At 30.9% G+C, this 11506-nt stretch overlaps 1 protein-coding gene and 1 long non-coding RNA gene across 3 annotated transcripts; one reads left to right on the forward strand and one right to left on the reverse strand.

The window, feature by feature from the left end:
• Positions 1-4352: 4352 nt before the first annotated feature.
• LOC104784377 (protein neprosin-like) lies at positions 4353-9502 on the forward strand. Of its 2 annotated transcripts, XR_015598525.1 has the most exons (8): positions 4353-4630; positions 4741-4830; positions 6092-6175; positions 6289-6474; positions 7125-7302; positions 7416-7469; positions 8715-8861; positions 8958-9502. XR_015598525.1 is itself a non-coding variant. In XM_087513373.1 (7 exons), exons 3-7 carry the CDS (start codon positions 6397-6399, stop codon positions 9393-9395), a joined length of 888 nt encoding a protein of 295 aa, XP_087369499.1. In that variant the 5' UTR covers positions 4741-4830; positions 6099-6175; positions 6289-6396; the 3' UTR covers positions 9396-9502. The 2 variants fall into 2 exon arrangements, 1 of the variants encoding a protein (XP_087369499.1); XM_087513373.1 differs by lacking the exon at positions 4353-4630 and having other exon boundaries at positions 6099-6175; positions 7132-7302.
• A 106-nt stretch (positions 9503-9608) lies between these two features.
• LOC104786223 (uncharacterized) lies at positions 9609-11302 on the reverse strand. Its single transcript, XR_767461.3, has 2 exons — positions 10495-11302; positions 9609-9994 (listed from the first exon to the last, which is right to left on the reverse strand). It is a non-coding gene; the product is annotated as an uncharacterized LOC104786223 (long non-coding RNA).
• Positions 11303-11506: the final 204 nt, after the last annotated feature.

Raw genomic sequence — 11506 nt, forward strand, 5'->3', positions numbered from 1 at the left:
AATAACTTAGCTTTAAACATTGTGCCTGAATATCAATGTCAAAATCTTCTAATAGAATTTTTACCAACTCACTAAATCTAGTATTCTCATCAATGTTAATCAAATAAGCTCCCCTTTCATTATCAATCTCAAATTCCCAATGAATGTTGTTGTTCAACTTCCACAAACCACATACTGAATACAATTCAATCATTTGTACACCCAAACAAAACCTGAGAAAACAAACCAATAAAACTACATTAAAAGAAGAGAGATCCGAACAACTATATCAAAGAATAACAGTAGATGTACAAAGATCTAATAAAGGACATTATTATCACGAACAGATCTAAAAGAGCAAGTGCTAAGACCTAAAAAAATTCTGACATCAAATTTGAAATCGAAACAACAATCTAATAGCTAACACAAAATTGAAATTGAAATCAAAACAAAAATACAGAAACAAGCTTACACGATGGGAGAAAAAGACCTAAAAAATTTCAATTTATAACGGCGGAGGAGAGATTTGCTTTATAAGACCTAAAAATTCAATTGCTCAATACGATGGGAGAAGAAGAGACGAAGACGAAGACGATGGGAGAAACAATGATAACGGCGGAGGAGAGATCCGACCGGAGAAGGAGAGATGTCTCCGGAGAAGAAGAGAGGAAGACGAAGACGAAGACGAAGAAGGTCGACGGCGAAGGAAGGTATAATTATAAAACAAGGGCAAAAATGTCTTTAAAAAATAATGGAAGGGTATAATTAAAAATGATCATCAAAGGGGTATTATTAAAAAGGGGTATCAAAGAAAGGGCATTAGTAACAAATTCTCAACAAAATTTATAAAATGACACATTGTTAAACAGAGGAAGTATTAATTAACTATCTCTATTATTTTTTTCCCAGATTATTATGGAAAAATATATAGTTTACAAGAATATGAGACTCTTCAATCTGTTATGGATCATAGTATCCGCAAATATTCTTCGTGGTGCTCAATTTTTTTCAGTTTTATTTCTTTTTGTTATATCAAAACTCATTATATTACTATTTATTATATTCTCCTTTTTATTTAATATTACTATTTTATCCAAATTCTTTACAAAAATATAAAGTTTACCATAATCAACCGTATTATAGCAAAATAAAAATGTAACATATTCTAACTTGTTATGAGTCTTATATATCCATAAATATTCTTCCGCGCTGTAGCGCGGATCCGATCTTACTTTAGTTTATTTAAAGATTCAGAACTGGAATAAAACTCAATAATGACAAGGGTAAAATATATATTCCCTTCTTCAGCCTAAACACGCAAGTATGGACAAAAGTATCCTACTATATTAATTGAGAAGTACAAAAAAGAAACTAACCTTAAAAAGTGTTAAAATTTACAAACTAGGTTTTCACCCGCGGTACATCGCATGAATAAATTATAAATTAATATATTTTAAATTATAATTTTTAATTTATTTAGTTTTCAAATTTCCAATTAATTAAATTTTATCTAATTCATTTATAATTTTGTCTAGAATGTTTTTTCTTCTTCTTACGATTTTTACAGTTTATAACCAAATTACATTAAATTTGTTATAAGATAGAATATAAAAATTTAAAACACTTAGTTTTGTTTTCTATAACTAAACAGAGGTATATGCCTATATGGTATGTTAGTTATATTTTTATGTCTATACAATTTTTTTTTTGGAATATTAAGAATGTGTTGTAGTATGTGTAATATTTTGTAGTTCATATACTAAATAATATATAACTTAATTTTCCAAACTATGACTACAAATCTATAGTATATGAAATAAACTAATAGTTTTAGTCCAAACCCGCCATGCTAGGCGGATCACGCAACATGTTCAAAGATTTTTAATCCGTAAAATCTCATCATACGAAACCCGTGAAAGTAAAATATAGTATGTGAGATTAAAAGTCACTTTTTATCAAATCAGTTTTTCAAATTTTTAAAAAACAATACTTCTTCACTCACTTCCTTATAAAATAAAGAAATAAAATCTGTATACATTTACAATTATGTTTGTTACCTTTTAAAACACTTAGTTTCTATAAAAAAAATCAAATATAAGTAGAACTAATTTATTTATTAAATTAATTATTTAATACTAATGGCATGCCTGTAAATAAGTGCCACCTTCAAGATTTATTTTATAAATGTCTCCAAAATATATATATATATATATAATATTATATAATAAAAAATAAGTGATTATAAATTTACATATATAAAAAATTATGCCCGCGGTTTACCGCAGGTTAGTACCTAGTTCTGTTTTAAAAATTCAGTCCACAAAATGTCTAATTCTATAAATATCCATTAAACATATGCCCACAAGTTTTTTTATCCAAAAAGAAAAAACCCAATAAATGGGCCATACCATTTTTCTTAAAGAAAACACTGATTATCAATAAATGGTCTTCTTCGCTCTGCGAACACTGATTATCAATAAATGGTCTTTTTTTTTTTTTGTCAAACTAACTCGAGTTGTACTTTACAAGAGAAGAAGAGAGAAATTGTGATAAAACCCAAGCTAATCATTCATTTTGTTCTCTTCTTTTGCGTCCTCTGTTGATTAAAAATCTTAAGTCAAACCAGCTCAAAACGAGTGTAATTTTTTTAATACAGCAAATTAATTTGCATACTTGCATACCCTTTTACATTGTCACTGTATTAGAGTATCTCCATTCCTTATCTTTAGAGTATGATGTCTCCAAATTAAAATAAAAAAATAAAATAAGAGATGATGTCTTAAATTTCAAGACACCAAACTCATTTAAATAATATTTTTTTTTTTCATTTATAACTTTTTTAATTTAAAGACATTTTTTCTCAAAGATGAGGGATGTAGATGTCTTAGTATTCACTTTTGTCATAAAGAAAATATCTATAATTATCTTTATTTTAAGTTTAAGTTTATGTTGTAGATCAAATGTTAGTATTTAGTTAAGTGAACATGATTAATTACAACGTGGACCAAATTTAGATTAAGAATTGCAAAAAAAAAAAAAAATCTTTAGTTTATCTCTTACGTGGATCAAATGTAGTTTGTGATTTTATGTTGCGGAAGATAACAATAATATTTCTGAAAAAATAAATGAAAATATTTGCAAAATAAAAAAGTAACATTATTGCAGATCATGAAGCTAGACATCAAGCAATACAAATAGATCGGTATAAAATCTGCCCTTTATACTCTCAATATTAAATAGACTTCTCCAACCTAGTCACCTATACATTATTGGATTTTGAAAATACATTATATATATACATCATTGGATTTTGATGGGTAGCTAGATCCGTAAGGTGATGTATATTAGTAAATACTACACTTAATTAAGAGGTACATACATATAAGTATGTATCATTCTTAACAATGTAATATTTGTAAAATTGAGGATCCTAAGATATTAATGTATTTTGGTGGCTAATTAAGTACAAATTTTCTACTGTGTCCCATATAACTAAAAGCTCTTTAGTCCATAGTCCCCATTTAAATGGCCAAAAATCAGTGAATAGAGAGAGAGACGCGTTTCTTTCTATTTTCGAATATGCCAAGACTTTCAGTTTGTCGTATTTCGTAGAATTATGATATGAATGTCACGATATTCAAAAACCATTCTTTATTTTGTCCATAATGTGATCCCACACTGTTTCAGGTCTTCTTCGCATGGATTTCTTGTTTCGGCAACTGAGGAAAAAAAAAACTCAATGACAGGGAATTATAACTACACAACCAAGAAATGATTTGTTGATTTTCAAGTAGATCTGTAGATGATTTGTTACTTTCGTTTATTTTGTAAATAGACGTTACATAGGCCTTGAATGGCACCTGATTTTGCAGCGGTTTTTGGCTTTAGATTCTACAAAATCCACTTTTGAAGCCATTCACGATTATGAAAAAATAGATTTCCTAAAATTTAAGAAAACCAGTTTTTGGAGGATTTTTGAATTTCCTTCATAAAATCTAAAAACCACATTTTGTGGGTTTCCACATTTATAATCTTTATTTTACTATTTTTAAAATAATTATTATACATAAAAATCAAAAACTAATTAAGTTACCATTCAAGATTTTGCAAAACTAAAATCTACGGCAAAAATCAAAAACTTAAAAAATCAAAATCCAAAATCCAAAATCCAAAATCCAAAATCTAAAAACCAATAAAAAACCAGCAGCCATTCATGGCCATAGTTTTCCTCAGAACGAAAAAATATTTAAAATTATCTCTACTTGAACCTATACATACATGTCTATCTTTTTGCCCTAAACGGTGTAGTCTTTTTTTGCTTAAACTAGGGAATCTCGCGCCCTAAAATGGAAAAAGAGAGAGAGAAGAGAGATAAGAACGGAACACTCTTCTTCTTTTTTTTTTTTTTTGTTATACGGTAAACAGAAGGAGGTGGATCGGACACTCGATCTTCTTCCTCAAAAAAAAAGTAATCTTTAATCATTCGACTAGAGTCTAGAGAGATCTGAATCAACTTGTTCTGTGGTTTTTTCTGCAAATATGGTTTATGTAGTCACTAAATTTCTCATCTTTTCGGCTTCTGATTCGATTCGTTCGTATCAAAAAGCTAACTTTTTTTGTTTTCTCTGTTCACCCGTCTCGTGAAGCAAATGTAAGTTTCGTACCACATTATTATTGTCTTTTTTTTTGGCTGCTAAAGGATCTTTTCTTCCTCAAAATCTCTTAATTCTCGATCGTAATCTTCTTCTTCCTCTCTTTCAGATCAGAATCCAAAGAATGAAGGGAGGCGACATTGCGTGGATGATTCTTAGAATCATCCTTCTGAAGCTCATCATCTACACGCAGACGCAGGTAAAAGCTCATAACAATCCTTTCAAATTTAAAGATCAAAGCGCAAACAGAAAATTTAGGGTTCTTTTTTAGGGTTGCTCTCAGACCACGTATCTAGAGATCTTAGGTGTATATCCTGTATTAATATTTTATTAATTAGGTATAAGTACTAGAGAGTGAGAGTCAGTCTAAGCTACGTACATACATGCCCAGTAATATTTTTTTTCTTTTTGTCGGCTAAATATTTTCTAAAGCCCAAATGGGAAGGCCCACTAATTGCAAACATTTCAATTCAACAGGCCCAGTAATATTCAATATGAAAACTAACATTAGGGCTGGGCAAAATATCCGAATCCGAAAATTTAACCCGAACCCGAATAAAAATACCTGATCCGAATCCAAACTTTAAAAATATTCAATTGGATGCTTTTTATAAATGAAATGAGTATCCAAACCCGATTGGGTATATCTGAACACCCGAACAAATACCCGAAACTATCCAAAGTTATATATATTTAACAATAGGTTGAGTTAATTTTTAAGTTTTGCAAATAATTTTATAATCACTATTACAACTTACTAGATAAATTAGTTTTCATTTTTAATTATGTCAATTTTCATATGTTAATTTAGATAGATTATATAGTTTTAACTTTGAATTTGATGTTTTAAGAAGTCAAAAATTATTGGCTTGTGAATTTGATATTTTGTTATTTAGAATTGTCCTTTTCTTTTAATGAATTCAATTTGGTTTGATAACTTTGATTTTTTATTTATTTATGATTATAATCATTTTTAATGAATTTGGATTGATTTAGGGATCTTTTACTTTAGTTTGGATTAAAAAATTACAAATCCGATCCGAACCCGAAATATAATTTGAGACTTTGGATGAAACCCGAAAATACTTAAACCCGATGGGTGTATCCGAACCCGACCCGAAATCTAAAAATATCCGAATGGGTCTTATATTTCTAAACCCGAAAACCCGAAAACCCAAAATACCCGACCCGAAACCCGAAAGGGTACCCGAATGATGATATGGAGAATATCGTAATATCAATATATTCTTAGACATTCCATCGTTGTTGCATTAATCTGAAGAAGAAAAAAGCGAAATAAAATAGTTACGTGAAACATTTCTTTTACTAGTTTTTATTTCACACGAAAATTGATATATCATACCTGATAATAGTTGTATATATCTTCTTCTTTTGCTGATTTTTTTTTGTGATAAAAATATACTAATATGTTATATATTTTTGAAATTTAATTTTGACAGGCTTCAGATGAGGTCTATTATTGCATCGGCATACATGACCAACCAGCTTTTTCCCTTCCTCTTCTAATAAATCACACATTACAGGTTTAGTTTATTACGTTTTTAGAAATTTTATTTTATTTGTTGTAGTATGTGTTGATTATCATTTATAATTTAATTTCGTGTTACTAAATTTTTTTAATTTTTTTTTGTTACAGAAGTCGCTGTCAGAGATTCCTAGAGCGATTGGAACTGGAACAAAAACTGAATGGACAACATATGAGGCACACATCAGCAAAGTGAAGTGCCCCGTAGGTACTATACCAATGCAAAACGAAACCGCTTTGGATCATCGGGCAAAACCTGAAATGGGCACGGTTAACCGTAGTCCCCCTGAACACCAGGTAAATAAAACGGTTAATCCTATTATATATTTTACTGTACTAGTTACACGTTTTAAAACTGTGTCAATTCAAAAAAAATTAATATACGTTTTAGTCCATACTTTTTTCTTTTATAGTTTATTATGGTCAAACGAAACTATTACAAAATGATTCTGTTTCTGGCCTTAAGGTCTTTCGATATATTTAACTGGGCCGGGTCTGAATTTTTTTTCTTATTGAATTTTGGAATTAAGATCAATGTTTGTTTTGTTTCTTTTGTCAAACATCATGATTAGAAGTTTATTTAGTTTACAAATATTATAAAACAATAGTAATAGTAAATGTTTTAGAAATTAGTAATTTATAACTTTATATTAACTGTGGTATTTTTTGTTTTAAATAAATACTCCCTCTATATCAGAATAGATGATGTTGTAGGATTTTATTTTGTATCAGAATAGATGATTTTCTATATACTTTTATCAATTAATGCTAAGAAATTGCAAAGTTTAAGAATCATTAAATGAAAATTTAAGAGTTTGATGAAATATTATTGGTTAATAATTATAAAAATATATTATTAGAAATAAATAATACACTTATTGTTAAATAATAAATGTTTTTCTTGATTCATGTAAAAATCTTAAAACATCATCTATTATGATACATAGAGAGTAGTATGGAGAGGTGTCTACGGATGACCAACAGAGACTGTATGGGACCATAGCTACAATCAACGTGTGGGAACCTGCTGTTGAAAAGCGTACCGAGTTTAGTCTTTCCCAAGTTTGGATAAGTTCGGGAAGCTACGAGACAGAAGATCTCAACACTATTGAATTCGGCTGGCAGGTGTGAAATACTATGCTTTTTGTTTGAAATTTGTTATTCCTTTCCTAATCCGTCAATTTAATTATATAAATTTGACTAATACAATAAATAATTTTTATTTTTTAATTATTTAGGTGTGCGAAGATTTATACAACGACAACAAGCCAAGATTGTTCATCTATTGGACGGTACGTGTGCTTTTCTTTGTACCTAATTTAATTCACATTTTCAAACATAAATCACCTTATTTTATTATTACTACAATCTATTAATTAGTATTAAGTTAAATTTTCAAACTTATTCATAATAGTGCTATAAACAATATAAGTCAATGGAGCACTGCAAGAAAACAAGATGATTAACAATATATAGATTTTTAAATCGCCTGGATTTACTATAGAATCAACTACGGTATCTCCTTTATAATAAAACGGAAGTACACAACATTATTTTGGTAGACTTTATAATTTTAATAAATGATTACAAATAGGTTATACATATATTATAAATTAATCCATATATTAATTGTAACAAATAAAACCTTAATTGTAACAGAAAATCTTAAACGGGTTATTCTAAATTGATAGTTCATGGATATTCCAAATTTTATTTCGGAAGATCACGTATATGGTTCCAAATATCTAGAATCACAATATTACCAATTTATTTTCCACAGATTTTATTGATAAACCACATCAATAAAAAAAGTTATTAAAGAGATAAAAATATACTCTCAATCATAAAAAGTAATCAAATCTCGCTAATTTAACAAGATTAATCGTGATCTTGGGGATCGTATTCAGAAATTAAAAATTAAACCTTAATGCTAGATTAGGACCGTGCTAGAGCACGGGTTGAAATTCCTTTTATTTATATTATAATTTTAGAATAAAATATTATTTATATGATTGATTTTAAAAGTTTCTAAGGTCCTAATCTAGCATTAATCATGATCTTCAGAATCGTATTTTATTATAAAATTATAATATAAATAAAAGGAATTTCAACCCGTGCTCTAGTACGGGTCCTAATCTAGTACAGTTATTATAACTCATCTTGTTTTTTCTTAATAACACAGATTTTAGTTTGCAAAGACCTTTCATTCAATATATATATATATATATATTTATAATAAGTATTCAGTTTATTTTCCAACTATGTTAGAAATAGATAAATAAGATTCAAAATCAATCCATACTTGTATTTGATTTTTTTTTTGTCTCTTAATTAAAATCCAAAATATAATATAAGTTTACTCAGTATTTAAAGTAAAAACGACATAATAAAATCTTATTGGTTGGTTTATAAGGTTTTTGTTTCTCTGAAGACACATGCATCTTTTGGTAGATAATATAATATATGTACACATAAGTTTTCTTATAAGCAAAATGCATATACCTTTGCATTCTAACATAAATATTGACATTTCACAGAGTGACGCATACATTACAACCGGAGGGTACAACCTTCGTAAACCTGGCTTTATTCAAACCAGCAGCGAGATTGTCCTAGGAGGTGCTATTTCTCCAGTATCTAGCATCGGTGGTCGCCAGTTTGAGATAACTATTCTGGTTTGGAAGGTTGTTTTTTCTTTATTTTTTATGTATTTTATAAATTAAAGTTCTATTATTATATTATCACCTTTTTTTAATAATAGAAAATATAAACATTTCCAGGATCCCCGAAGTGGAAACTGGTGGCTGCGGATAGGCACCGACTTGGTAGGATACTGGCCTAGGGAACTTTTCACCACTTTAGGCGATCATGCAGGGAAAATCGATTGGGGTGGAGAAATCATTGACTCAGAGAGCTTCGGACGACACACGAAGACGCAGATGGGCTCAGGGCGTTTCCCCCAAGAAGGGTTTGGAAACGCGAGCTATTTCAGGAACATACAAGTGGTTGATCACACTTGCAGTTTCCAGCCGACCCCTGAGTTGTTTACACAGGCAGATACTCCTTATTACGACGTCAAGAACTTGCCTAGAGATGAGTTGGGAACTCATTTCTTTTATGGCGGACCAGGATTTGGCCATACGCATTCAGGGGTCGTATCTCTTAGTTTGAGTCAGTTTTTTCTTTATTTATGTTTTAGTTTTTTCATTATCATTTAGTTTCTTTTCTTATTTATGTTTGTTCGGTTAAGGCTTTTGTGTGAAAACACTGTTTAATATGAACATATTGTAATAAAATATCTTATATAACATTTCTGATCTAGTTAGATGAATGGTAGCACAGGTTTATTTGTGATTGATCACCCCAAAGAACACTGATTCGATGATGATGATGATGATGATGATGATGATGATGATGGGCGAAGATTGTGATGATCGATAGAGAGAAATAGAGTAAAGAAGATGAATATGGTTTTTGATTCCTTGTATTACAAAAAGTGTGAGCGTACGTGTTTTGCAAGGACGATATAGTTAGTCCACATTCAAGACTATCAGTGTCTGTTTTCCACACAACCATGGGATTGCTTCAAGCACACTACCACAAACTGAGGGTCCTCATGTGTCTGACGAAAACTAGTAGACATCGTGATGATGTAATCACCATCTTGATATCACAAACTAGATCATTACACAACAAGATCACCTTCTGGTGCCTCTTAAACCATTTCAAGTCTTATGCTTTTCCTCGTCTCTTTGATCAAAGTGACATGTTAAAATGTGTTGATGCTCTCTTCATGATGAGCAAAAACAAAACAGCACTGCCAAAAATCAGAGTGTAAATCAACGATCAACAGCAATGTAACATGGCACGCAACTTTGACAAATTTTCGGAGATAAAGCCTTAAAAGTCAAAAACTGATAAATAAATTAAAAAAAAAAGTTCATCTAAACGAGAGAACCTTAAACTGTGGCCAAATTCTACAACATAGCTCTCTATAAACACACAAAAGGATCTTTTGAGACAAGAGAGTTTATGAGCACAACAGACATTGCTTTTAAAAGCCAAATTCTACATATTTGCATCCAAAGCCAAACATCTTTTAAACCCAACTGAAGTTCTCGAAACCAGATCAAATAAATCCCCCAAAATGAAAGCAGCAGCAACAGAGGATAAATTAGAGAAAATAACTGCACAGATCACAAAATACCCAAAATTAAATTTCAATAATAACCCCCCCCCCCCACAAAATAATCAAATCAAAGTTAGTCTTCAGCATACACATATATATCAATCTCGTTCTGAGAAAACGTTACGCACCTTAGCAACAAGAGAGCCACGACCTGAAAGATGAGAAATTTCGAAGACGGGAGAAGCCACGAACTGATGCTAAGCTTAAGTCTAAAAGAATTCACGATTTTTTTGATTCCTCTAGCTTTCTAACTGAAAAGCTAAGTCTTTACACACTTAAGTCTCTATCTACACCCGACAAGATTCCTCAGTCCTCAACTGATTCCTTCACCGTAGTTGAAATTAAGCACCAAATTAATCTTCAAATGTGTCTGTGCCCAAAGTTGGAGACAATCAATCGATCCTATGGCACAAACCAGTGTTGTCACCGGACTAGAATCTTCAACGCTTTGAATCTTTACTTCCAGCTGAATTTGTCTGTGGCACTCTATACTGTATGTTGATTTTCACCCTTCAAACGCAGTCTCTGGACCAAACTTTTCACGATTCTCCAAAATCATTCGGTCATTCCCCGATAAACCTAACCCTAGTGAGGAATCTCTAATTCGATGTTCCAGGTTTGAGTTATTATATGTACCTGAGAACAGAATTGCGCTGGCTCTAGGCAAACCATTAGAACGTGTGTGAAGCCCCTGACTGACTAGCCAATTTCTCCAAATCCTTTTCCGTCGTAAAACTCTCTCGTCCAACAGCCACTGCACTTCATCTAATTGGTCCGATTTGACCTTCCACCTCCATAATTCGTCGATCACCACCCGAAGCTTCTGATACCGCCGATCTATGCGAGACTTTTGTGGTTTCTGAATTGTCTCGTCCTTCGATCCCGTCACGTGGCGGACACCTCCCTACGTAGGAGGCAGGGAGGTCAAAATAGAAATAAAGATAGTTTTGTACATATATCATCAGTTAAGTATCTGTAGCAGCAATGTTGGTTTGTCCCTATTTAGTTGACTGACCTTAACCTGAGTTCGACTCCACCCTTTTGCACTAATATTATTTTTAAAACATTTTAACCGTTTGAGAAAACAAATTGCACCCCCGTAAAAAAAAAAATGTTCCTCGGTCCTCCGCCACGGACGCA

The sequence above is a fragment of the Camelina sativa genome, chromosome 5 (assembly GCF_030686135.1).
Source record: "Camelina sativa cultivar CO46 ecotype springtype chromosome 5, ASM3068613v1".
Lineage (NCBI taxonomy): Eukaryota > Viridiplantae > Streptophyta > Magnoliopsida > Brassicales > Brassicaceae > Camelina > Camelina sativa.

Coding starts and splice junctions, on each gene's coding strand:
- LOC104784377 (XM_087513373.1), top strand. CDS start 6,397: ATGCAAAACGAAACCGCTTTGGATCATCGGGCAAAACCTGAAATGGGC. Junction 6,475..7,131: donor GTAGTCCCCCTGAACACCAG/GTAAATAAAACG, acceptor CATAGAGAGTAG/TATGGAGAGGTGTCTACGGA. Junction 7,303..7,415: donor CTATTGAATTCGGCTGGCAG/GTGTGAAATACT, acceptor TTAATTATTTAG/GTGTGCGAAGATTTATACAA.